The sequence below is a fragment of the Salvia hispanica genome, chromosome 5, assembly GCF_029641045.1.
Source record: "Salvia hispanica isolate PSC_SH4W2 chromosome 5, Shi_PSC_v1, whole genome shotgun sequence".
Classification (NCBI taxonomy): domain Eukaryota; kingdom Viridiplantae; phylum Streptophyta; class Magnoliopsida; order Lamiales; family Lamiaceae; genus Salvia; species Salvia hispanica.
Genome location: NC_142696.1, coordinates 23,582,561 through 23,607,968, shown reverse-complemented (window position 1 = coordinate 23,607,968; position 25,408 = coordinate 23,582,561). Strand labels below are relative to the sequence as shown.

Below are 25,408 nucleotides of genomic sequence, written 5' to 3'. Positions count from 1 at the left end.
AAGGATAAAGAAAATTATGTGTAATACCCTTAATATTAATATTTACGTATATTAACCATAGAACGACTATGAATTAAATTAAAGTATAATTAGTCGAAATTTATTAGTGTCAATTTCAAAAGAAGATGTGTATAAATGAAGCCAATCTGGCGGTAGGATTTTCAAAATTCCAACTCACCTAACAAAATCCAAATCCTAATCTTCTGAGTGGGCCAGCAAACAAACGTCGAGGGGCATTTATGTCATTATGCTAGATCTCCATTTCAATTTACAGGCCACCCTCTTCAACCGCTAGAAACCGAAGCGAGTGGCATTACCCCGTAATTAACACTCAACACCGAGGGCAATATCGCTCCATTCAATTAATAATAAGTAAAATCCACGGAGAAGATCCCAACTTTGCAATCTAGACAATTCCCTACATTTTTTATTTGTTTTTTTTTTTTTTAATTTTTTCACGAGCGAAGACTCGGTGCAGAGCAACAAGAAAAAAAAAAAAAGAAAAAAAAGTATGCACTTGGATCATCATTGAGTAGTTTCGTCGAGGAGAAGTTTTTCGTGCTGTTGAGGAGAGAGAGGGAGTCAATTGAGAGAGAGAGAGAGAAAGTCTTCCCGGCGCGGTGTAATAATGGCGGAGGAGGAGAGCGTGAAGTTGTTCGTAGGTCAAGTGCCGAAGCACATGACGGAATCGCAGCTGCTCGCAATGTTCCAGGAGTTCGCCTTGGTGGACGAAGTCAACATTATCAAGGACAAGGCTACGCGCGCTTCTCGGGGTATATTTGTTTTCTGTTGACTTCTCATTGCATGATTTTGTACGAATTGTTGTGTGATGGATCGCAATGTGTGATTTAGGTATTTTTCCGTTTTGTTTGTTTTTTGATTTTTGGGTGATTCGTGGTGTTGAATCCCCTAATTTGTGGCAGGATGTTGTTTTGTGATATGTCCGTCGAGAGAGGAAGCGGACAAGGCGATTAGCGAGTGCCATAATAAGAAGACGCTGCCTGGGGTTAGTGTTATTGTCTACTGCCCACCTTGTTTGTCTCTAAATTGCATAATGTTTTATTCCGGTACTCGATTTCACAGTGGGGAAGTGATTAGGCAGAAGGAAATCTGCTTTTAGGAACACCTTCTGCGGCATGAGTTGTTTTTACTTTGCACCCAGAGTTGAAAGGAGCATAAAATTGTTCAATCACAAAATTGATCATGCTTATATCATTAATTCTGATCAAGGAATAATGGAATGAGAAATGGCTCTTGGCATAATGAAGGGATTACAATTTAATTTTCTGATTATGCATACATTAGTTACACTGCTAGATTTAATTAAAGTTATACGACGTGTAGTCACTGTTAAAATTAACTCCTATTTGTGAATATACATTCTCTCAATTGGACTGTTTGTGCTTGTGATGATGTTAGTGAAGAGAATCGGTAGAAATTTCAGGACTTGTCACAGAAATTCTTATGTGAGTTTGTGCACGCAATAGGTTACTTTACCCAGTTCGTCAAGAAGCTTGGGGTTCTATTTTGAGTTTCACATGTAGTCATTAATGTTAATTTGCTCTAATCTAATTTCTCTTGACTTCAACTCAGAAGCAAAAAGACGCATACAATGCAGCCTTTGTATGCCATAGCCTTAATTTTGTTGTCTCCCCTTTTCTTTTCCTATCTCTGACCTCTGATATAAGCCATATGAGACTTTTTGTGCGGCTCCACCTTGTTCACTTTATACATATAGTTTTAGTGAGCTTGCATGTCTTGGTAAATTAGTGAAAAAGATGTTGTCTCCCTGTTCTTCTGTTTAGATGTTAATGTTCAACCAAAAATTGTACGCTCACTAGTCACTAATGGAAGCAGGCAGATACGACATGATATTGAAGAGATTATTTGGCAGGAATATTGAATAGTAAATGTAGGTCGTAAATTGGCTCAAATGGTTGTACAGCTTTATCCCTCATGCATTGCCGAAGCTGAAAAGGAAAATAAATCCATTAAATTAACCATCATCTCTTGCGTTATTGGCTAATATTATACAGGCAGTGGGTGGCATTGCATTTTAAAAGAAAAGCTCAATATGATTATTGATAACCGTTAAGGTCTCTTTTGGAAGTTGATTTTATTTTGTAAGTTATTCGAATTTAGTAGTATATAATAACTTCCTAAGCTTGCTCCCTTTATAGTAGATTTATATTCAAGTAAAAAAAATTTTGCAGTCAACTATAACTTTATATCCCAATTATTAAAAATTAGAATAGGTACTGGATAGGCATGCCTAACCTTGTGTAAAACTGGATAGGCATGTCTAACCTAGTAACCTTGTGTAAATCAACCATTTCTTTCATGCAAGACCTTTACTTCATATTTGTTGCCATGTGATATTTTTTGTTCGATTTCTTATATAAAAGCCACATGTTGTCTGTGTCCATTTCAGGCATCTAGTCCATTGCAAGTGAAGTACGCTGATGGAGAGTTGGAAAGGCTAGGTGTAATATAAATTTCAATATCGTATTATATGTTTTTCTTATGACGTGTCTTGCCAATTATCCAATAGCTATCTTCCTTTAGTTAGTCCTATGTGTCTTCTCTTTTTCTCCTTATCTTGGTTTTTCTATTTGCATTTGCATAATTGACTTCACTTTGTTTTTTGGCAAAATGTCAGAGCACAAACTCTTTATCGGCATGCTTCCGAAAAATGTTTCTGATGCTGAAGTCTCTGCACTATTTTCAAATTATGGGACCATAAAAGACTTGCAACTTCTTAGAGGTTATCAGCAAACCAGCAAAGGTAAGGCCTTTTGTTTTATTTGCCTTCTGCTTGTTTTTATCCTGTTTTTGCATAACTTTATACTTGTACATAGGATTTCTTGGATCTGATTAAATTCTGTCAAACATTCTTGTTGCTCTAGGTTGTGCTTTTCTAAAGTTTGAGACAAAAGAGCAAGCGCTCGCAGCTATTGAAGCCCTCAATGGAAAGCATAAGATTGAGGTGTGGGCCAATTTGGCCGTTACTCTCTGCACTAACGTGCTTGCTTAGTGCGTGAAAGTTATCCATTAAACTGCTCTATGTGTTTCTTCTCTTATCTTTAAGGTTGCACATCTATTTCAACAGGCCTTTTTCTTGATAGACATTTGAGTACTGCAAGATCTTAGTTGTATGCATGTTCTTCTTGCTTTCAGCTCCTCAGCTCCTGTCACATGTGTTTGTCTATACTCACTGGAAATCTAAACTTACACTTGAGACAATGTCATTTATACTTCCAAAGAAAACCTTCATGAAGATGATTTATTTGTAAGTTTGGAGAGACCAGTGCATAGGTTATTTTCAAAAACCATTGCAGATATTTACATCAAATATATCTAATGGAAAAAGGAAAGTTTGTATATACCTTCATGAACTACAAATATTTGCAGTTATGCCTTTGTGAACTCCAAATATCTATATGTTATTTTGCAAAATGTGTTAATTTCAAGTAATCCTTATGACTTAGATCAACTGAGTTGTTTGGTATTAATGGTGTTAGTGTCTGTATAGGGTTCAACTGTTCCATTGGTGGTTAAGTGGGCTGATACAGAAAAGGAAAGACAGGCAAGGAGGGCTCAGAAAGCTCTATCATTGGCATCTAATGTGTCAAATTCAGACTCCAGGCAACATTTGTATGGTGCTTTACCAATGGGTTATATGTCTCCATACAATGGATATGGTTATCAGGTTTGTTAAGTTTACAACCGAAAAAGAATTTGGATATTATAAACAGTATGCCTTAAGGTTTACATACTGAAATTAGTATTGCTAGCTGATGCTGAAGGCACATTTATATTAGATTCTGCTCGCTTTTGTAGACTCCTGGAACTTATGGCCTCATGCACTATCGCCTGCCGCCAATGCAGAATCAGCATGCGTACCACAATCTTATCCCACCATTAAACCAAGGAAATGCTATACGTGGAGTAACACCTGATCTTTCATCGGGAATGCCTCCGAGAAATTTCTCCGTATCACCTAATTATGTGGGATCTGCTTATCCCACTGTACATGGGGTTCAGTATCCCTTAACTTATCATGGAGGAATGATTAGTAACCGCCCACTTGGTGGTCCATCTGGTTCTCTATCACCATCTACTGCAAATAGTCAATCTGCAGCATCTTCAAGTGTCAGCACTAGCTCAGGCGGGCAGAATGAAGGTTGTTGAAATTGTTAGCCTATCAATTTGTGTGTTTATTTGTGAAATACTAAAGGCGTGAGCAATTCTCCTTGAAAGCAGGTCCACCTGGAGCTAATTTGTTTATTTACCACATTCCTCAAGAATTTGGCGATGATGAGCTTGCGAGCGCCTTTCAGCGTTTTGGTAGGGTATTGAGTGCCAAAGTTTTTGTCGACAAAGCAACAGGCGTTAGCAAATGTTTTGGTAAGATTACTCCCGAGTTATTACTGAGCTGATTCAATTACACGTGTATAATGTATTTACCATTTTATCGGCTTTTCTCTCCAGGATTCGTTAGTTACGATTCTCCAGTTGCGGCACAGAATGCCATTAACATGATGAATGGCTTTCAGTTAGGTGGTAAGAAATTGAAAGTTCAACTTAAGAGAGATAATAAGCAAAACAAGCCTTACTAACAAGGTAAGTTATGGATGAGAGCAAACCTCTCAAGCTTGATGGTCACAGAATTTCTCCAAAAAGGATGCAATTTGAGCGACTGGGGGTGGATGTGAGACGATTCAACAGTTTCATGCAATACTGTCCATCCTTCTGGATTGAAGTTCAAGACACTTGTAATTCTTCATTTATTTGTGCCACTGTACTTTAGTCTGTAACATGAATAACAATTAGACATTACATTTTTAGTTTATTAATTGTTGTTCCAAGAATTATTTTTTTGTAAAATTTATGTGAATACCATGAAAAGATTTGATCATTTCTTTCACAAAGTCATTCTTTCCTTAAATATTTGATCCTTTTGGATTCACTTTTCACATTTCTCAAATATACTGAAGTTTGAAACTGTTCTCTCCCAGCTTCTATGATGGTGGGCTATCGCCTCTAAAAGTCTTCTAGATTTTCGATAGGTTCTATAAAAAGCTGCCTCAAGTCGCTCGCCTGAATATCCAGGTGTACTGAAAACTTAGATGAAATTTTATTCCATCTGTATGTCATCATTAGCATCTGGTGTCGTGATTGGTTTGACTGATCCATCTGTTGTCCATGTTTAATGTGTATGTGCACTGCTTGCTTGTTAAATCACATGTATTTCCTCTTTGCCAGTTTAATATTGAGTATCCAAGTTTTTTTTTGTTCGACTGCAAGAGCTCAAAAGGTCCTCAGGTGGTGCCTTGTCTCATCCTGTAATGAAGCTCAGTAATGAGACTTTAATCTCTTCCATTATTTATGGATGCATGACTGAAATATGCGTATCTGTTTGCAGATTGCCAGATATGTTTTATAGGATCAAGTGAATATATTTTCATGATTTCATCACAATTTGTGTATTATGCCCATCATGTGCCCATGTATCTATCTGTATCCAGTAACAGCACATCCAGCCCCTGATATTGACAACCACCCAATATTTTATGTGACTATCTGTAATGAAACTTGCTACGTGTTTAATGGACTAGTTTCGTTTTGCCCTATAATGTGTTGCGCATGTCATTGACCAGTTTGCTATTCAGGGCAAGAACTGAAGTACTGAACTAATTTATCGAGCATGTCTTGCTGAGCCATATTAAATTATCAGAGCATGCCTTGCTATTCAGGTAAACAATTTGTACTCTTATAATCTTTCATGGTCACCATTTATGTAACTCTCTAGTTTGAACAAGGTAGCAGTGCTTGTTATTGTCTCACTGCCTCTATCAGGATTGTGTTTACGTGACATTTCTATTAATCGCACAAACGACTAAATGAAGGATTTCGTATATTATTATGCTGGTAATAAAGAGGAAATAGTTTTTCCTTTAAGTATGGTGGGCTGGTTGCCTTATTTGTCCAGTTGTTTCAGTTACAATTATTCTGTTGATAGGGAGATTGTGTTTTCTATTTTTTGGAGTCTTACATAACCAAATCGCAATCCACATTCCCAGTAGAATGTTGTTTGATCTGTGGTTTGTGCCTTAATCATTGTTTTTGCTGTCGTAGTCACAAACTTGCATTCATTTATGATTTTGTCTCTTTGGTATTAAGGCTCTAGATGTTTGGGTGATTGTTCGTTTTTGCGTGGTGGTGTAGTTCCTGACATGTCTACTTAAGTCGAGACGTGGAGAAATTAATCCCATCTCATCAAAGGTGGGTTATTGCTTGCCATATTTTACATTCTGGTAGTGTCGAGTTTATGAAAGCTCATTTATATGCGTGGCATCAGTTTATTCTTTCACTCTTTAAGTTTTTGTTGTTATTTTTACGTATAAAGTCTAAGACAAAAGCCTTAATTATCAATAAATAATTAGAGTTTAGAGACCCAAAAGCCTTAATTAGTGACCAAAATTAGAGTTTAGTCAATTAATAAATAATTAACAAAAAGTCTCTAAGACATTTAAATTAATTACGTAAAAACTAATTATACACCCTAAGCAACACAAAAGCCTTAATTATCAATAAGAAAGGTAAAACTAAAAGCACATCTCAACAGAATTTAAGTGGACAAAAAATTAAAATGTACATAGGTCATATCTCTCACAATTAAGGCACACAAGCAACTTGCTATTGTAATTTATCAATTAAATTTAAAATATGAATATCAATAAATTAAATACCGCTTGATAAAACAACCTAAAAAATGGTGACGCTTCTTTTTCTATTCTTGTCTCCCTTAATCACTAAGTATACATATAGTGATACAACTACTTGATAAGATCGCCAACTGCACGTACACATCTTGTATATTAGCATATATTTGTGCTTGGGAGTAGAAGATGATAATTATTTGGAGAAGCAAAAATAAGAGAAGAAACATCATGATTTGGGTAGCTTGAGAATTGAGATCGTAATGTTTTGAAAAAAAAACGCACAATCGGCAAAAAACTATATAGTGTGATACAACTATTTGATAAGATTGTCGACTGCACATACACATCTGATATATTAGCTATATATGCAATATACTATATAAGTACTATCATATACTGATATAACTACTTGATGAGATCGCCGACTGCACATACGTATCCGATATATTAGCTATATATGCGACTACATTGGTATAATACAAATAATCAAAATTTATCTAAAATGTACGTTTTATATAAGGCTACTACTTATTAAATCTATCACCAATATATCATAATCCAAGAATTCACGATAGAATGAGTTGAAAAGAATGCACTATCGCCAAAAAACTAACAATCAAATTGATTCTACATCATGCATTTAGTGATATAACTACTTAATAAGATAGTCGACTGCACATACACATCCAATATATTAGCTATATATGCAATATATAAGAATAATGCAGATAATCATTAGTATTTATCTAAATAGGGAGTAGTAGTATGTTTTATATAAGACTAGTACATATTGAATCGGTCACCAATGATATCAGAATCCAAGAATTGCGACAGTAATATGTTGGAAAAAATGTATGATTGTAAAAAAAAAACTACATAGCAATCAAATTGATTCTACATCATGCATATAGTTTATATGATACAACTACTTGATAAGATCGTCGACTGCACATACACATCTAATATGTTATCTATATATTTGCAATATACATGTAGGGGGGGTGATCAATTGCTAACTTATCATTTAATTGCTAACTACAACTAATTTAAGGCCATATGATTTTAGAAAACGTGTAGTCTACAATTTGGCACGTGTAATTTTCGTTTTTATTAATAAAATAAAAAAAGAAAAAAAAAACTCCAAATTAGGATTTTGGATGAAAATGTCAATATAGTGTTTCGAAAATATCAACACAATGCTTTGAGAATGTCAACACAATGCTTTAAGAATGTTAACCCATTGCTTATATTGACATTCTACATGTATTAGATTGACATATTTTATATAGTATGTTGACATTTCTGCTGTACGAAAAAATTAAAAAAATTCGAATTTTTTTTAAAATTTTGACGTCGAAACATATGCATGTAGGATATCGTTGGAATCCTTATGAAATTATCTTTAATTTGATATATGTTATATGAATTTAAAGTTTTGGGATTTTTTTAAAAGTTAGTTATAACTAAACATGTAGTTAATTGACATTAATACCCCTATTGATATTTTTTGGAATTAATCCTATGGCCTTATTGACGTTTTTCCTTGATCGTATTGATATTTATGGATTGATGATCTAAGCCCTTAATTTGAATATCTAATGGCTATTATTTAGTTGTAGTTAGCAATTAAGTTATGAGTTAACAATATAACACTCCCCATACATGTAGAATGCAGATTTAGAGGAATGGTATGCTACATACCTTATATGGGCTCCTTATGTGAGCACCACTCTCGTTTGACACACTTTTAGCGTTGTTCGTTTCAATTTATCTATTTAGTTTAATTCTAATACATTAAAAAATGTTATTGCAATTTTTAATTTCACAAAATTCATAAAAATCAAAGCTTGATTTATTATTTTATTCATTTATTTGAAATTATAGAGAAAACGAGCAAATCGAGCTTTGATTTTTATGAATTTTGTGAAATTAAAAATTGCAGTAACATTTTTTAATATATTAGAATTAAACTAAATAGATAAATCGAAACGAACAGCGCTAAAAGTGTGTCAAACGAGAGTGGTGCTCACATAAGGAGCTCACATAAGGAGCCCACATAAGGTATGTAGCATATCATTCCTATGCAGCTTTAATTATCAACAAACTATTACTTGTAATATGTATAACTATAAACCTTGAATCGATTGTATACATGGAATAGACGAATCAAAATTTATCAAAACAGTACATTTTATATAAGTCTACTACTTAATCATAATCCCAATATCCAAGAATTCAAAATTCAAAATAGAATGTTAGATTAGATATGTTGTTTAGACTACCGCCAAAATATATTTTGTATGATTTGCGTTGAATTGTTTGTTGAGTGTTTTATTTTAATATTGACGCGCTTTTACAACAAACTTGCACATGTAAAAATTTATTAACCACTCAAATTAATGAATAGTTGAATTGCATGCAATTCCAAAAATAAAAATCAGGAGGAAGGGGGGCCCACTAGCTATCAAAGGACATTCAGAAATTTTGGACACTTCCACGTTTTTCAATTAGCTAACGGAGTATACTAGATCTTGGTTATGACATGTCTTCTGCCTAAAAAAATGGAGTTATTGATTAAAATCAAATATAATTGTATTGCCAAAATTTATAATGAATATACCATAATATAATAAACCACAATTAATACTATCACCAAAATTTAAGCTTAGGAAGATTTACAGACACTAATCTTAAATTAATAAATAATTCTAAAACATTTAAATTAAATGTGTAAAAACTAATTATACACCCTAAGCAACACAAAATCCTTAATTATTAAGAAAGGTAAAAGCAACAAAATTGAAGTGGACAAAAAATTAAAATGTACACAGGTCACGGTTCATATATATCTCACAATTAAGACACACAAGAAACTTAGATAATTGTTAAAAATGATGATGCTTCTTTTTCTATTCTTGTCTCCCCTTATCACTGAAATCTAAACATGCCAACAAAATCCAATCTGCACCACTTCGACGGCCGCCTCTCCAAACCGCCATGCCCCTTTAGATGGCTTGATAGACTTTTTGAAATGGCTAAAAGGCTTGAAAATAATGGATTCTTTATATCAAGAATTGATTGAAGAGCGTATTATGAATCCAAATAGGCCAAGATCTATGCAAGGAGACATCGTTGAAATATTGCAAATAGCAGCAGTCATCAGAAACAAATCATTCTTATTTGTATAATTACCCATCTTAAATCTAGTAGGCACTCAATATTCTGACATAAACAATTGAAGAAAAAGAACATCTCTATCCACAAGATATGCAACCATATATACTAAAAGCAACATACTCATTCTTGTTACTATTCCAGATTTTTCTGCCAATAAACAAATTTTAATCAAATAGTAACACTATTGCAACCTTGTATATTCAACAGATAATAACAACTTAGTCGCACAACCTCTATAAAATCCAAGAATATCATAAATTCTACAGAATCCTATATATCTCATTCAATAAAAACAAATTAGCATTATTTGTTCCTTTCCTTTGTTACTTGAATATGAAATCCTTCTCAAGTAAAAACTGACCATGAAGTAATATGATTCTAGAAATTGTGAGGTTGATTTTCTATCAAATAAGAAAAGTAAGTAAATAAATTTGATTCTACTTGTTTCACTGTTTTTCACCCTCGGAAGTACTTAATTATTTTTGTTAAATGAAATCCAAACCAGTATATTCAGGTATAAAATTATAAAATTTGATTCTACTTGTTTCACTGTTTTTCACCCTCGGAAGTACTTAATTATTTTTGTTAAATGAAATCCAAACCAGTATATTCAGGTATAAAAAAGATTTAATCGTAAATTTTTGTATAACGAATGCCATCACTAAACAATACTCCATATAAACGTGGTAAATACTCTGTACACATTTGTATAACCCAAATTGGACCTCCAGTCTCTCTAATCTAACAAATAAAAATGTTTATATGTTTAAAGTAATTAAAAATTTAAAGTTCATCCACAATGCATTGCGATTTGTCCAATATAATGGAGTATATAATAGTAATATAAAATATTTTAAAGTTCATCCACAATGCATTGCGAGTTGTCCAATATAATGGAGTATATAATAGTAATATAAAATATTTTAAAGTTCATCCACAATGCATTGCGAGTTGTCCAATATAATGGAGTATATAATAGTAATATAAAATTAGAGCACACCTCACCAGCGTTATTATAATATAATAAAATTGAATCCATTTTAGTGTTTGTTTGAATTTATACTTAACAGATTGTTTTAAATTGAATCCTTTTGGAAGCGGATTTATGCTATTTTCCTATTGGGGTTGTTTTCGCGCAGGTAGCATTTATTAACAATGAAGTTGACCATTTGTCAAGCCTTACGAAATACTCCCTCCGTCCAAAAAAAATAGATCACTTTTGTCATTTTGGAACGTCCACAAAAAATAGATCACTTTCTAAAAATAGAAAGTTTATCTCTCATGCTTTTCCCACTTTTTCTTCCCTCTCTCATACTTTACTCACTTTTTCTCCCAATTTCTCTTACTTTACCTATTTTTTTTCCTTATCTCTCTTACTTTACCAATTCTATATTAAAACTCGTGCCAAACAACAATAGATCTACAAATATTATTTGTAGACGGAGGCAGTACTTTTTAATTTCATTTTTACCATAGCATAATTACTATGAATAGAAGTTAGATTCAGGACCGCACCATCTAGATTCTAGATCACATCAGTACTGTTGTAAGCTGTAACTTAATTGTTGTATTGAATTCAATAATGAAATACAAGCACCCTCCAGCTCACGCTACTTTCCTTGCTTATCTAAGTAATAAAATAAAAAATAAAATACAAATGATAGTTGATGTATTATTTGAAACCAAAAAACCAATCTAGTTGCCTCAACAACCAAAAATAACAATTATTGTGTTTTTTTTGTCTGGTAACAAGTACAATGTCTTTAATTCATGTGATGTTAAAATACAAAATGATTTCCTTATAAAGAACATACACAAATTTTCGATCATTGTTATGGTAGAAAAAATCGAGTCTATTAGTGAAACTCCATTTTGTCACAGTTTCTTTTAATATATTTTCTCATATTAAGCAATGTTTAGTAATCTATACACATATAAAGTCATACTTTTGATATGCTAAATTTTACCGCAAACTTCATATTATCAAACCAAGATCTTGGTTTAAAATACAAGAGCATAAATTTAATATTTGAATGTGTTTTAATTGCGTTTGTCTATAAAAATTTATGCAATGGATTGACAAAAAATTAATCATACAATACTCCACCAAATAACTCATTAATTAGAAAGTATTATAGTACTACAATTCATTGCAATATATATGAATCTCGGTGGCCCTCGGGCCAAGTGGAGCATGCATGGAGTAGGAGTATTATTTTCTCTAGTGCAGCTTAGAGCATCCTTAACTCCGTCCCAATTTCAGATTTCAAGTCTCCTCCACGTCATCATTTTCTCAAATTTGAGTTACAAGCCATAACTCCTCTAATCCTACGGGCCATATCACATACCACAACTATTAAATTACACTATTCACAACTCCAGCCTATATCACTTGTAAAAATTGAAAATGTTGAGCAATTATAACACGAGAAATTCATTTTTAATACAAAAATAATAAATTTTAAACTAAAAAAATTTAAAAAAAATTAGAACATTAAAAAAAGTGCAATTTTTTTTTTAAATCTAAATATCTGAAAATCAAACACGTCGCCCCTCTCCCTCTCTCTTCTTTCTCTTCTTCATCTCCCCTCCCTCTTCTTCCTCTTCCAAAATGCGTAAAAATTCAGAAATTGGCGCCCAGGACCGGCCCGAACCCCCTCCAACGCCGGGTCGGGATGTTGGGCGTGTGGCACGAGTACGATTAACGCACGTTCGGGACGGGCCCGGGCGCGGCTCGGGGCCGCAACTGTGTCCCCGGGACCGGCCCAGGCCGGAAATTGCTCTCCTCCAACGCGTCGTGACGCGGTCCGGGACCCAACAGCGGCCCGACCCGCTGCGTTAACTATGCGCTTAGAGGTGCTCAAGGTTTACGGTTCCAGCGGTTAACCGCGAAACCGTAATCGGCGATTACGGTTTCGAACCGGAACCCTGTGAATTTATCGAACCGAAACCGTCGATTTTAGAACCATGGCTCGGTCCATGTTTGAAATTTTTCGAACCGAAGCCGTTCCGGAGCCGCCAGTTCCGTGTTCCAAACCGGAACCACGAAGAACTGCTGAAAAACCGAGCCGGAACGGCAAAAAATTGTTAAAATCAGCGGTTCGAAACCATGAAAAATCATAAAAACCACCAGTTCGAAACCGAAATTGAAACCGCGCGGCTTTGGAACTAGAAATGCAACATCGAAACACCCTCGCGGTTCGATTCCAGTTCGGCAATTTCCAAAATCGGAACCGGCGGTTCCGAACCGTAACCGCCGATTGTAGACCGTAGGCACCTCTAGTGCAGCTCAGCCATTCTGGTATTGTACTCAAAGGCCTCGCCTATGAAGTAAAGTCATTCCACCACATTCCAACCAATTGGGAGGGAATCAGTAGATTCCTTTTTGGGATTGATTCATTCTTTTTGAAGCCAACATACAACTCTCTGTTGTGTTGTGTTGTGTTCTTCAAGTGTGCATGTTCCCTCCTTCCTTAACTTAGCAAGGAGTATTTGTAAAAATGCTCCATCCGTCTATGAATAGGAGTCCTGTTTTTCATTTTAGTCCGTTCGCAAATAGAAGTCCTGATTCTTTTTTCCATAAATGGTAATAGAGTCACATATTTCATAAACTCATTTCACTCGCATTTTATTTAAAACAAATATAAATAAGTGGGACCCAATTCCATTAACTTTTTTGTATTTACTCTTCTTAACATTTCTTAAAACTTGTGTCTTCACAAAGTGAGATTTTAACGGCGAACGGAAGGAGTAAGTCTGATGAAAAATGTACCTTTTCTATATATAAATCTAGGAATGTGTCATATAGCCCATCACGTTGTATTGCCATACTTCAGCTTATAGAATGCAATATGTTTTGTAGAGTCTACAGTCTACACTACCCCATGTATTTAGATTTTTAAATTGGTACTAGTACAAACAAAGACATAAGTGAAATCTGAATAAGAGCATCCGCAATGGTCGGCTAGCGACCGGCTAGCCGATTCGTCGCGCTAGCCGATCGGCTAGCCGAACCATTGCAATCGGCAAACGCAATTTCGGTGAGCGGATCGGCGTGGGTTGGCCGATCGCTCGTCGCTGGCCGAAGCGCTAGCCGATCGGCTAGCCGCCATTGTGGAGGCCCGATCGGCCAACGCCGATTTTCAATTTTTTTTATTTTTTTATTTTAAAATCATATATAAACGCGATTTTCGTTTCATTTTCATTTGCACCACTTGTTTTAACGAGTTTTCTCTCTCTCTAACTTTCTGTTCAAGAGCATCATCGAGTGATGGATCACAACAACGAGTCCAGTCCGGCGACGAGCGGCTCTCAGACTCCCACAGTACCCGTGGGATCTGGATGGGGGCAGATGGGCCCGAGATTTAACATCCCTTGGAATCAGATGATGGGGATGATGGCTGGTGCGCCGGGGGAGGGGGGGGGGGCGATGGGGGGGAACCAGGGGGGTATGCCGGGGGGTATGCCGTGGGGGATGCCGGGCGGCGGGCAGGGGAGCGGCGGGCAGTCAGCGCCCGGGTGGGGGGGTATGCCCCAGATGCAGCAGCAGATGATGCTGCAGCAGATGATGGGGATGATGTGGCAGGGGGGGATGCCGGGGGGTGCAGGGGTCACCGGGAGGGGACGCGGTATATCGGCCCTCGCTTGATTTTTTGACGGCTTCGTCTCACACGTCGACCCCGGTGGAGACGCAGTTCTCTGGCGATGACCTTCTGTCATTGCATGATATGGGGATCGATCTTGGGGACGATGATACTCCCGTTCCAGCGACGCCGGCCGCGCCGAAGAAGAAGACGAGGGGGAAGGGGAAGGGCAAGGCGGTCGGCGAGTCATCGCAGCCCGCTGCCACTGGCCGGAGGAAGTGGACGGAGGATGAGTACGCCGCGGTGGCCAAGGGGTGGTTGGAGGTGTGCGACGATCCATTGGTTGCGAACAACCAGCGGGTCATCAACATGTGGGCGAAGATCAGAGCTGCCTATAAGAGCCACTGCCCGCACGGGAAGGACTTCAGCAACGAGGAGGTCCGGAAGGGGTGGGAGCGCACCAGGGCCGCGGTGGGCCGTTTTGCGAATTTGTACGCCAACGCCCTCCGTCAGCTCAGAAGTGGGCAGACTGAGGACGACGCCTGGAGGATAGCCGCGAGTCAGTTCCCCTTGGAGGGGAAGTATAAGGAGTTCACCTTCTGGGAGTGCTTCTTGTTGTTGAAGGACTCCGAGAAGTTTCGGGCGAGGTGCGACGCTGGGTGGTCGAAGAAGCAGCGACTTAACTATAGCGGCGACTACAGCGGCAGCAGCGGCGGATCCCACGACCTCCCCCCGGATGCTGAGGAGTTTCCATCCCCTCCTTCATTTACTGGTCGCCCCCGCCCGGTTGGACAGAAGCGGGCGCAGCGGGCTGCGAGGGGCGGATCCCCCCTATCGCCCCGCGAGGTCCAGTCCTCCGCCCTCCCAGCCGCCCCACTCGAGTACACTCTCCATTCGCGTAACCAAACGCGGGCTCAAATGTTACAGGTCTTCCGAGAGTGGAAGAACGCCACTGACCCCACGGAGAAGAGGTTTCTTTACGAGATGCTCGAGAGCATGCGTGCTGATTTAGAGATCGCGAGGTCACGGCTGGGGGTTCCGACGTGGGCTCAGATACCACGGGTGGCGGCGGTGGCGGCGGCGACGACGGCGACGGCGATGAGGAGTAGAGAGTGGCGGGGCTCGTGTGTTGAAGCCCTTTTTTTTAAAAAAAAATCATGTACTTTTTTTTAAAATCTTTGTATTTTTTTTTAATGGAATGGATTATTTTTCCCGTGTATGTGTCGTAAATTTAATTCCGTATATCGCAATTTTAATTCGGTAAATGTAGTATATTTTGAATTGTTTTTATTGCGGCTGGCCTATGGTTGACCTAAATCTAATCTGACGTGACAGGTGGTTTTTTTAGTGTTGCTGACGTGGTAGGGAAGAGAATGGCTGACCTAAGCACCATTGCGGATGCTCATAATCATTTTCTCAGATAAATAGAATTAGTCGATAATCGATAAATATATAAGTAAAAGTTTCAGTGTGGAGTAAATAACTCTGGTTTCCCGCTCCACTTGTCTTCACTTCCAAGTTCCGGCACTATTTTCAACTGGCGGGAAGATTTCGTTGGCTAATCGAAGCGCATCTCTCTTTCTCCTTCTACCCCTCTCTCTCTCTCTCTCTCTCTCTCTCTCTCTCTCTTTCGCCCGCTCTCTCGCTACTCTGGCACACCCTAATCCGTGACATTTGATTATCAGTGAATTAGCTCTCCAGATTTACAGTTGTTCATGGAAGAGGAGCCAGTTGCGCCGGATACGGCTACTCGTCGTTCGGTTAGTTGATTAAACTATAATTCGCAGATTTGATGGTTCCTTGATGTCGTTCTGAACCCTAATTTTGACTTGATCTTGACTTATGCGTAATTGCTGATGTTTGTGTTCGAGTAGAAAAGGACTAGGGCTGAGGTCAGGCAAGCCGATTTCACTCGCACTGACAGAATTGAAGACGAATTGGAGGATGAGAGGGAAGAATCTTCTGATGAATTTCAACAACCTCGCCCGAAAGCTAAGAGAAATAGACTTAATGAAGGTGCTTCAACTTCGGCTGCAGCCAGTCGTAAAGCCGACCTCAGCTTGATCGGTACCGCCTCTTTCCTCGTAGTCAGTTAGAGATATTTATACCACTAATGTGTTTGGGATTGGTTTATGTATATATCTATTCAAAATTCTAACCACTGAACTAAATTGTAGGACCTCTTCCAAGGGGTTCGAGCCTTTGATCTTGTGCATAAAAAATTTAATTATAGGACTTCGTATATTAATTGCAAGCGAATATGTCACTTTTTTCTCCTATTGCAGCTCCAGTATAAGTTGTGGCTGAGATAATATCAAGATTTGATATTTTTAGACCGAGTTTACTTTATTGTATGCTCAGCTAATCGTTTTTTTATTGTCTTATGCTCCGTTTTTCCCGCTTGGGGTTAACTGGCATTGGCTGTGTTGGGTTGCCTCAAGATGAAATTACGTGTGCTGTATGTTTCAGGCTAATTTTGCAGACTTTAGTTCACTTACCATCTAGTATATACAGTCTGCAGAGGAAGGGACTGAGCTGTTTTCTACTTTTTTATCTTGTTGCATTTATTATATTATGTGTATGACAAATGCAGCTTTCTTGTCTTCAGATGTTATCAAAGGTGATGGGAAGGAGATTCCAGAGGTAGTCAAAAGATGGGTTGAACATTATGAGAGGAACCAAAAGTCCGCAATGGCTGAACTCTTAACTATGCTATTTGAGGTTTATTATATGCTGTGCCCCTATCACTCTTTCTATTATCAGATTTCATATTTTATCAGTTTGCTCTACTACTTAAATGCACTGTCTCATGCAGGCTTGTGGAGCAAAATATAGTATCCTAGAAGAGAATATTGAAGAGACTGATGTTGACGATGTGGTTGTTGCTCTTGTAAACATGGCTAAAAGGGTATCTTTTGCTTATACCGAATCAGATGAATTATATATGTGTCGTGTTAATGTAACACATTTCTTTGGTTCTTAAAAGTGTTTATACATGTTTTAGAATATTTAGTTTTTTAGCATGAGGATATTTTTTGGTCACAACAGACGAGCGTTCTGTGGACAATACTATCAATAAAAATGATTGAAACTCAAAAAAATTTCTTGACAATTATGACTTAGGGGGAAGTTGAGGATTATCAGAGTTCCAAAAGGGGCTTCAAGAATTTCAAAGAAAATCTTGTATATTTCTGGGACAATTTGGTCAGCGAATGTCAGAATGGACCACTGTTTGATCAGTCACTATTTGATAGATGTTTGGACTACATCATTGCGTTGTCATGGTAAGTACATAAAATCAAGTTACCATGAATATTAAATAGAACGAAGTAGCTTTATTAAGCTTGTGGTTTTCTTTGACAGTACTCCTCCTAGAAGTTATCGTCAGATTGCATCTTTGATGGGACTTCAACTTGTCACATCCTTTGTCAATGTAGCTAAAATCCTTGGTCCGCAGAGGGAAACCACTCAGAGACAGTTAGATGCTGAAAAGAAGAAGAATATTGAAGGACCTCGAGTGGAGTCGCTCACTAAAAGGTTATCAATGACACATGAGAAGATAACTACGTTGGAAGAGATGATGAGGAAAATCTTTACTGGGTATGTTATCTATTTGCTGAAGTTTTGTTCATTAACTGTGATGAGATTTTGTTACTTAGTTTTCACACCCTCTAAGGGACTTATATCCTTTCAATGCTGTAAGTTCATCTTGAATATTTTTTTGTAAAGGCTATTCGTGCATCGTTACCGAGACATTGATCCAGATATTCGAATGTCGTGCATCGAGTCACTTGGCGTGTGGGTACTGTCATATCCCTCACTTTTCTTGCAGGATTTATATTTAAAGTATCTTGGATGGACATTGAATGACAAAGTAAGTTACATTTTGTTAAATTATTGTTCAGTGTCCGAGGCTTTATTTTCTTCCAAATGCTGAACATTTTCTTATCTTCCATCTGGTTTGAAGAGTTCTGCTGTTAGAAAGATTTCTGTCCTGGCATTGCAAAATCTTTATGAGGTGGATGCCAATGTGCCATCTCTGAATCTTTTCACTCAGAGATTCTACAGAAGGATGCTTGAGCTGGCTGATGATATTGACATTTCTGTTTCAGTATGTGCAATAGGCCTCGTAAAACAGTTGTTAAGGTACAGCAATTTGCGATTATATGTGTATGTGTGTGTTTATTTCCCTTTTTTTTGGGGGGGGGGGATGGTTGAGCAGGGGGAGCTTCCCGAGTAAGTAGACATAATGCATGGCGATCATACATAACACTTTTCCTGATTAGGGGTTTTGGGTATATTGCAGACACGAACTTGTGCCTGATGAAGAACTAGGCTCTTTCTACGACTTATTAATTGATGACCCACCTGAAGTCCGACGCGCCATTGGAGCACTAGTACATGATCATTTGATTGCTCAGAAATTTAACAATTCACAATCTCACTCAACAGGTACCATTTCCAGATGCATATATGTTTTAATTCTTTGATTTGCCTGATTACCTATTTTGTTTCTTTCAGGCAGTGACAGTGATTCTCCAGAGGTCCACATTAATAGAATGCTGAAGATACTCAAAGAATTCTCGGCTGATCCCATTCTGAGTTCATATGTCATTGATGATATCTGGGATTACATGGGGGCCATGAAAGTACGTCACTGCTAATGATAGCATGTGTGTGTGTGTTATAAATTCAATTAAAACATTAAGAGAGCAGTAGTTGGAAACATAAAAATGATAGTAGTATATATTATGGTTTCTATGATGTTACTTTGGCGTGCTGGACTGTATATTTCTCTCCCCTTCCTCATTCTGTTACTTTGCTGACAAAGAAATAAGGAATCAAAAGAACGAGGCCCCGTCTAATGTCAACTACATTATTAATTCACCTAGGGTTTAGAAGCACAACAGATTCGTGAATCATCAAAATAAAGTGAGTTTAGTGATTCTTTCTAGGTTCTGAAGGTAGTGATAGTATATTTTGTACTCTCTCACTGTTGATGTCCTCACTTCTTGCATTACCTCTTTTGGCTTGTTGTTCTTTTTTCTTTTCACGTTCTTTCGTTCCTGGAAGTATGCTTGATCTAGTATTGCCTTATGGCCCTTATCCGAATCATCTTCTGGCTGTTCCAAATTCTGTGGCTGGAATAAAGTTGTTTAAATAAGTTCAATGGAATCAGATGTATTTGCGTTCATACTGGTATGTGTTGATAAATTGGCTACCTCATGAAGGAGTGAACATCCCTGCAGGATTGGAAGTGCATCATTCGTATGCTTCTGGCAGATAATCCATCGGCCGAGCTTGATGATGTAGATGCTACAAATTTGATTCGGCTCTTCTTCTCATCAGTTAGGAAAGCTGTTGGAGAGAGGATTGTTCCTGCTACTGACAATAGAAACCCACATCATACCAAAGCTCAGAAGGTTATACAATAACAGTTTTCTCATATTCTGTCAAATATTCTATTAGAGTTCCAATTCTATTTTTTCTTAATATACTGCAGCGGTTTATTGGTTTTCCTCAATCACAGTTATCAACATATTATCCTGGACAATGTATTATCACTAAATTCTACAATAACCAATTGCCTGTTTTTGCTTTACGATTACCAGGAAATGTTTGAAAACAGTAAGCGCGACATAACAGTTGCCATGATGAAGACCTATCCCCAGCTCTTGCGCAAATTTATGCCTGACAAGGACAAAGTAGCTCCTTTAGTAGGAATTATTCCCCACATGAATCTTGAGCTTTATTCTCTTAAGAGACAGGAACAGGTGAATATCTTAAATTGCTTTACTACTCGGTTTCATCTGTGTAGTGTTACAAGGCATGCTACTCTCTTAACACAACAGAGATGCGATATATGTCATGTTCTGTCTTTTGCAGAACTTCAGGGCTGTTCTTAAACTTATAAGAGAGGCCTTTTTCAAGCACGGGGAGAAAGATAATTTGAGAGCATGTGTGAAAGCAATTAAGTTCTGTTCCTCTGAGAGTCAAGGGGAATTGCAAGACTTTGCCCAAAATCAGATCAAGGATCTTGAAGATGATTTGGTTGCCAAACTAAAATCGGCTATGAAAGATGTTATGGTGGAAATCTAACAAAGCTAATATTTTCTGTATTTGGATGTTGATCTGGGGATTGACTTGCTTCTTATGTGCAGAATGGTGGGGATGAATACTCCTTGCTTGTAAATCTGAAAAGGTTGCATGAACTCCAGTTGTTGCACAAAGTTCCTCTAGACAGCTTGTATCAAGACCTTGTGCATATTCTTAAGAGTTTCAGGAACATAGATGACGAGGTCTGCAAATTAAATGTCTTCATTGAATGATTATTTTCTTCTATCATGCTTCTTGACATCGGGTTTTATTATACAGGTTGTTTCTTTCTTGTTTCTGAATATGTTCGTTCATATCTCTTGGTGCCTGCACTCCATTCTATCAAGTGAAACAGTTTCAGAGGCATCTTTATCTTCTCTATTAGGGAAGCGTGATGCCTTGTTGGAGGAACTTGATTACTTTTTACGTAACTCTTTTCAACTTCATAGTGAAAGTAGGTCCAAAACTCAGCTGGCATATTGGGTCAGTACTCATCCTATGATTTCTAAACATATTTTCCCTGCCTTCTTTGCCCTTTACTTTTTTTATGGTGTTTTAAAGAATTTTAGAATTATTTTGTTTGACACTGCCATATACTTTTTGTAGGTCTGTGGTATTCTGGCAGATACCTGGTGTTTGTTTAAAAGGGCTAAATTTTCTATGACAAAGCTGGAAATATTAGGGTACAGTCCAGATGTAACAGTTATTGAAAAGTATTGGAGGATGTGCGAGCAACTGCTTGATGTTTCAGGTAGTCACCTTGTATCTCTTCTAACTGGTACAGTTTCATAGATGTTTTTATTCAGTAACTTGTTTTGCAGCTGTGTGAATATTTATGCATGTGGTCATAAGTTTCATAGCATTCCAACTACTAAGTGATTTGGTTTACCCTGATGGCTGTGGTGAAGTCCCACCATTCTGAATCTGTCCCTTATTAGATTTTTGTATTTCTTTTGGTTTCGGAAAATCATATAGATAGCTGGTCCTATCTTCCTGCTTGCTTTGATGTACTTTGACTAATGAATTCATCCCTAAAGTACTTGTCAAACAGTTTGACGGGAGCATGTTTGTTTTCTCTTATAATATAATATGTGATGTAATGTATTCTTTTTTTTTTCTTTTTTTTATTTTAATCTATGTTTCACTGCAGATGATGCAGAAGATGAAGAAGATGAAGAAAACAGAGAATATACTGAGGAGACTAATGCAGACACAGTTATGTTTGCTCTGGCCAAATTAGTGGCTACTGATACAGTTGCTAAGGTATCTCAACCTTTTGTTTTCTTTCTAGATATTGATATAATTTCTTTATGTCAATCCATATGCTGGTTCTTATGTACTGGGCACTGGCTATATTTTTTGCTTATACTCCCCCGTCCATGGAAAATATTCTCATTCACCCATTCGGTCCATCCACCAAAATAAGTCCAATATCTATTTATGGAAACTTTCTCACCACTTTTTTTCTTCTCTCCTACTTTACCAATTGCACATTAAAATCATGAGACCATTCTTCGTGGATGGAGGAAAGATAAAGCTAAGTATAAAAGTGTCACGATTTGTATGTGCATAGATGATGTATTTATTGTGTTCTGAATGCAGGAACATCTTGCCCCAGAGGTCATCTCTCATCTGGGGAAGTATGGTGCTAGTGTCACTGAGATAGTTAAGCATCTAATTACTCTCTTAAAGAAAAAGGGCGACATCTCAAATATTCTTCTGGAAGCCTTAAAAAGGGTAAGGCTGTAAATTACCCACTTAGTACTATTTATGGTCTTTATTTTTTCCAAAGCTTCAATGTCTTCATTTTTTCTATTTCCTTTACAATATTTTTTATGGTTTGACTAGGCATACCAAAGGTATCTGGCAGCGATTTCCTCTGGTGATGATGAAACATCAAGCAAGCAATTCCAGGAGTGTAAAAGTCTTGCCGCTCGGCTGTCTGGGCCGTATGTTGGTGCTGCTCGAAACAAGTATAAAGCTGAAATTTTGAATATAGTCAGAGAAGGAATCAGTTTTGCATTTTCAGAAGCACCAAAGCAGCTGTCATTTCTTGATGGTGCAATGCTGCCTTTTGTATCCAAACTTCCTCCGTCTGACATACTTGACATGTAAGAGCATGTACTTCCAATTTTACTGGCATTAAAAAGGCACAAAAGAGACTAATCACATAAGAGCACTTATTAATTAATTATGTTTTTCTTTTGGTTGAAAGTATCAGTTTATAAATGGATTAATATGTTGTTGATTGATTATTTAATTCATTTATATACGTTAGAATCTCTGTTTTACCTCTGGGTCGAATGGTCTGATTCCTTTCTGATAGCATGTTTCTATTGCTCGACAAATAAATTTACACATTTACATGTTGTCTGACTAGTATGAAAGGAGTTGAGAGAAGAACTGAAAATGTGAAGACAGATGAAGATCCAAGTGGTTGGCGTGCTTATTACACATTTCTAGACACCCTTCGGGAGAAATATCTGAAAAATGAAGCGGCCAAAGGTACTGCTTTAGATTTTGGTCTGTCATTAACATTCCCATTCCCTTTTTTTTGGGGGGGGGGGGGGGGGGGGGGGTTGTGGTCTCTGTGGAATTGCAAGTCAAGTCACAGCTTCTTTTGGCTTAAAAGCATAACGTCTGATACAACTTCTTGCTCTCTAGTTATGTAAATCCATCTATTGATAACCTTTAGTTTAACTAACTACTAATTTAACGGCATCAGAATTTTGTGGTATTTAACCTTGGGGTAATACTTCACTAATTACCAAAACCTGATGTGAATAAAGTTGCAGATGGTAAAGAAGGCACAACTGTGAGACGACGTGGTCGTCCACGCAAGCAGCAGACCCTACAAGGAAAGAGACTTTTTGATGATCAAAGTTCAAGTGAAGATGAAGATCCGATTAGTGGGTCTGATCAGGATGTAGATGCTGAAGACAAGGAAGAAGAGGATGAACTACTGATACATTCACTTAGAGCATCATCCAAGCTAAGATCATTAAGGGTTTCTAAGAGCCAGACAAGAACAGTAGACAGTAGCCTTGCAGCAGAGGACTTGGCAACCCCAAAGACTTCAGGTACATATGGCTTTGTTTCTTGCCTCTGCCGCTTGAGGACTAGAATAAGGCCTTTTATGTTTCATTTCACTGATATAAAATTACATTTTCTTGATGTAGGGGCATCCAGTTAGAAAAACATCGCACTGAATTTAAGCAATTTCTGGATACTAAGAGTGGGTACCTCTCTCATATGATACTTGGTACAGGCCTCAGCTCGTGCCATGTTAAGTTAATGAAGCTACTGTTTTTATGTGTATTTTTGTTGGTCCCACTTTTGCTCATAGATTCCAAAAGATGATTCCGCAGGTGTACAAATTTGCTACAGGAAATTCATGTTCTATTTTCGTCCTATGATACTGTTAGGAAACTTTGCTGCTGGTTGATCTTTTTCACTACCTCGTATTTACAAGTTTACTCTTACTATAGTTGATCATTCTTTTATGCTTTTCTTGGTATGATGAAATGGGACGAGGATGGAATGAAATGAAGGTAGGAATGATATGACAATTTATTTGCATTTCCTTTGCATTTTCATTTCGTTCTCTCGTTTATTTTATTGTACCATGCAAATGAATTGAATGGAAGTAGGAATCACATTCCATCATTTTAAGAAGGGTTTTATTTATTTTTTCCTATTCTGTTTTCTGAGATCTAGCCTGAATAAAATTAGGAAACTGAAACTAGTACTCCATATAGCATCTTACTCGTTGGCCATTGCCCATTGAAATCCTATTTGTTTACCTGTCTTCTCGTTTTCATTTTGGTCAATTGCAATTACTTTCTTGTTTTGTGTTGGACTATTTGCGTGCACACTTTTTTTGTTTGTTGTTAAATACATATTCAACACAAATTAAATTCTTGTTTTGGCACTAATAAAGTATAACAAAAACTGAAGTAACATTATGGGTACAGTGTTCTAAAAACATTGTTCTCTTCGTCTCACAAGAGTACGCATATTTAGTTGGCCACGAGTTATAATGCACAATAGGTAAAATAAGAGTAAAATATAAAGAAAATATAAATAAAATATTGTTAGTAAATAATGAGTTTCATCTTATTAAAAAGAAACAAGATTAAAAAATTAGAAAAGGCATGTTTTTGTATAATTGACAAAAAAGGAAAGAATACATATTACTTGTGAATTTTTTTTTGACAAATATTTTTATTTAGTATTCGTTCTTTTCCCGACATACTGGTTTTATAGATGCTTTTTTTCAACATATGTTTATAGTCTTTATAGATGCTTTTTTTCAACATATGTTTATAGTCTTATACAGATAAATTCTTCTGCTTCATCATTATCGAAATATACTCTTTTAAAAAAAAAATTGAATGGATTTTCGTTGTCCAATATTGACTCGGCATATAGATTTATATTCTTAACCCGAATCCAAATTTGATCTTCATGGATCAAATTAATTTTAAAGTTATCGAAAAATATTTTTTTTAAGGCGATGAAATGAAGAAAGATGTGTGAATTTGAAATGATAAAGAAAAATTTTGAAAGTAGATGAATGATGAAACAAGCAGTCAGAAACGATGACAATTGTTAGTAAACGTAAGAAAAACAACAATCGGAACAGCAACACCGAAATAGGTGCACCTCCCCTTCACGAAAATAATCTCATTTTTCTACTTTGAGATGTCCTTAAAAGATAATCTCAATTTTACTTATTTTTTTTAATAATTTATCCATTTTTTCGTTCACTTTTTTACTTTATTAACTTTTTCTTGTTCTCTCTTTTACCTTACTTATTTTAAAATT

The 25,408-nt window shown here is 36.9% G+C and overlaps 2 protein-coding genes across 4 annotated transcripts; both read left to right on the top strand.

The window, feature by feature from the left end:
- The first annotated feature begins 454 nt into the window (after positions 1-454).
- RBP-DR1 (RNA-binding protein-defense related 1) lies at positions 455-4,931 on the top strand. Of its 2 annotated transcripts, none has more exons than XM_089059591.1 (9): positions 455-773; positions 924-1,006; positions 2,432-2,483; positions 2,660-2,785; positions 2,907-2,986; positions 3,533-3,709; positions 3,889-4,183; positions 4,264-4,407; positions 4,492-4,931. In XM_089059591.1, exons 1-9 carry the CDS (start codon positions 629-631, stop codon positions 4,617-4,619), a joined length of 1,230 nt encoding a protein of 409 aa, XP_088915717.1. In that variant the 5' UTR covers positions 455-628; the 3' UTR covers positions 4,620-4,931. The 2 variants fall into 2 exon arrangements, with proteins under 2 accessions (XP_088915717.1, XP_047942155.1); XM_048086198.2 differs by having other exon boundaries at positions 456-773; positions 3,841-4,183.
- An 11,029-nt stretch (positions 4,932-15,960) lies between these two features.
- SCC3 (sister-chromatid cohesion protein 3) lies at positions 15,961-24,035 on the top strand. Of its 2 annotated transcripts, none has more exons than XM_048085315.2 (22): positions 15,961-16,245; positions 16,360-16,552; positions 17,094-17,206; positions 17,301-17,393; positions 17,609-17,769; positions 17,849-18,085; positions 18,215-18,359; positions 18,453-18,631; positions 18,792-18,937; positions 19,007-19,134; positions 19,735-19,908; positions 20,098-20,259; positions 20,372-20,572; positions 20,647-20,784; positions 20,861-21,064; positions 21,188-21,332; positions 21,732-21,844; positions 22,184-22,318; positions 22,430-22,692; positions 22,962-23,086; positions 23,377-23,661; positions 23,761-24,035. In XM_048085315.2, the coding sequence occupies exons 1-22, from the start codon at positions 16,201-16,203 to the stop codon at positions 23,772-23,774; spliced, it is 3,399 nt and encodes a 1,132-aa protein (XP_047941272.1). In that variant the 5' UTR covers positions 15,961-16,200; the 3' UTR covers positions 23,775-24,035. The 2 variants fall into 2 exon arrangements, with proteins under 2 accessions (XP_047941272.1, XP_047941271.1); XM_048085314.2 differs by having other exon boundaries at positions 15,962-16,245; positions 23,371-23,661.
- Positions 24,036-25,408: the final 1,373 nt, after the last annotated feature.

Bases quoted from the DNA above. Each gene is read 5' to 3' on its own strand.
- SCC3 (XM_048085314.2), top strand. From the start codon at position 16,201: ATGGAAGAGGAGCCAGTTGCGCCGGATACGGCTACTCGTCGTTCG. The intron at 19,135-19,734 runs GTACGTCACTGC...ACATCCCTGCAG, and splicing joins ATTACATGGGGGCCATGAAA to GATTGGAAGTGCATCATTCG. The intron at 22,319-22,429 runs GTAAGGCTGTAA...TGGTTTGACTAG, and splicing joins TTCTGGAAGCCTTAAAAAGG to GCATACCAAAGGTATCTGGC.
- RBP-DR1 (XM_048086198.2), top strand. From the start codon at position 629: ATGGCGGAGGAGGAGAGCGTGAAGTTGTTCGTAGGTCAAGTGCCGAAG. The intron at 1,007-2,431 runs GTTAGTGTTATT...TGTCCATTTCAG, and splicing joins ATAAGAAGACGCTGCCTGGG to GCATCTAGTCCATTGCAAGT. The intron at 4,184-4,263 runs GTTGTTGAAATT...CCTTGAAAGCAG, and splicing joins CTCAGGCGGGCAGAATGAAG to GTCCACCTGGAGCTAATTTG.